Source organism: Penaeus monodon, chromosome 31, assembly GCF_015228065.2.
Source record: "Penaeus monodon isolate SGIC_2016 chromosome 31, NSTDA_Pmon_1, whole genome shotgun sequence".
NCBI lineage: Eukaryota > Metazoa > Arthropoda > Malacostraca > Decapoda > Penaeidae > Penaeus > Penaeus monodon.
Window position 1 is genome coordinate 15,238,530 of NC_051416.1, and position 1,126 is coordinate 15,239,655.

The following is a 1,126-nucleotide window of genomic DNA, read 5'->3' on the forward strand; positions in this document are numbered from 1 at the left end:
GACCACCTACGAAGGCAAACAAAATGCAACAATTATTAACATAATGACCTGACATTTCCCATATGCTTCCCCCCCTTTCCTTACCCCTACCCCCCCCCCCCCCCTCATCCTTCCCTATTTACATGATATATGAGGTAAAGATTCTTTCAACTTCTTTCCTTTTCCTCTCTTTCATCTGCCTTCTCGTAGTCTTCCTTTCTCTATTTTCTTTACTTCCCCTTCTCTTCATTTTTTTTTCGTATATTTATTTCATTATTCCTTTCTGTTGACTTTCCGACCTCTCATTGCTTTCTCTTCTTCCTCTTCTTTCTCCCTTTTACCCCTTGGTTAATCCTCGTCCCTTCCAATCTCTTTTCTCTGTCTCTTTTTCTCTTCCCTACTCCCTTCTCTCTTTCTCTCTCCCCTCTCTCCCTCACTCTTCTACCTTCCCTTCCCTTTTTTCTCCTCCCCTCTCTCTCCTTACCTCCCTCTCCCCTCTCCCTCCCCTCCTTACCTTCTCCCCTCTCTCTTCCCTCCCCTCCTTACCTTCTCCCCTCTCTTTTCCCTCCCCTCCTTCCCCCCCTCCCTCTCCCACTTCCCCTCTCTCTTCCCTCCCCGTTCCCTCCTTACCTCCCCTCCCCTCTTCCAACCCCTCGTTACCTTCTCCCCTCTCTCTTCCCTCTCCGTTCCCTCCTTACCTCCCCCTCCCCTCTTCCTCCCCTCCTTACCTTCTCCCCTCTCTCTTCCCTCCCCGTTCCCTCCTTCCCTCCCTCTCCCCTCTTCCTCCCCTCCTTCCCCACCCCTTCCTTAACCTCCCTTTAATTTAGCCCCAATTACCTTCGCGAAATAAGACCCAAGAACACAGCAGCATGCCAGCGCAACATTGCAACATATTACCTGTTTCAAGCGATACGGCGGACCGAGCAGCCAGCACCGCCACCACCATCATCCATAAGTAGAACAACATATGAGGCCTCATGTTGAATTATGAGGTTTGCCTATGTGGGGGGTGGGTGGGCAGGGGGTCACATATGTGGGGGGGGGTATGCGTATGTGGGGTTATGAGTGGGGGTTGCTGGGAGGGGGGGGGGGGTTGATCACATGTGGTAAGGCTTTGATTTTCTTTTATTTTTCTCTTGTTTTTTTT

General features: G+C 50.7%; 1 protein-coding gene across 1 annotated transcript in view; it reads right to left on the reverse strand.

Moving 5' to 3' along the window:
* LOC119593048 (discoidin domain-containing receptor 2-like) overlaps nucleotides 1-1,120 on the reverse strand; it is a 26,281-nt gene extending 25,161 nt beyond the window's left edge. The window contains exon 1 of the mRNA XM_037941949.1: nucleotides 877-1,120. Within this exon, the coding sequence (XP_037797877.1) occupies nucleotides 877-958 (82 nt within the window). The 5' untranslated portion in view covers nucleotides 959-1,120. The remainder of the gene's footprint in view (nucleotides 1-876) is intronic.
* Nucleotides 1,121-1,126: the final 6 nt, after the last annotated feature.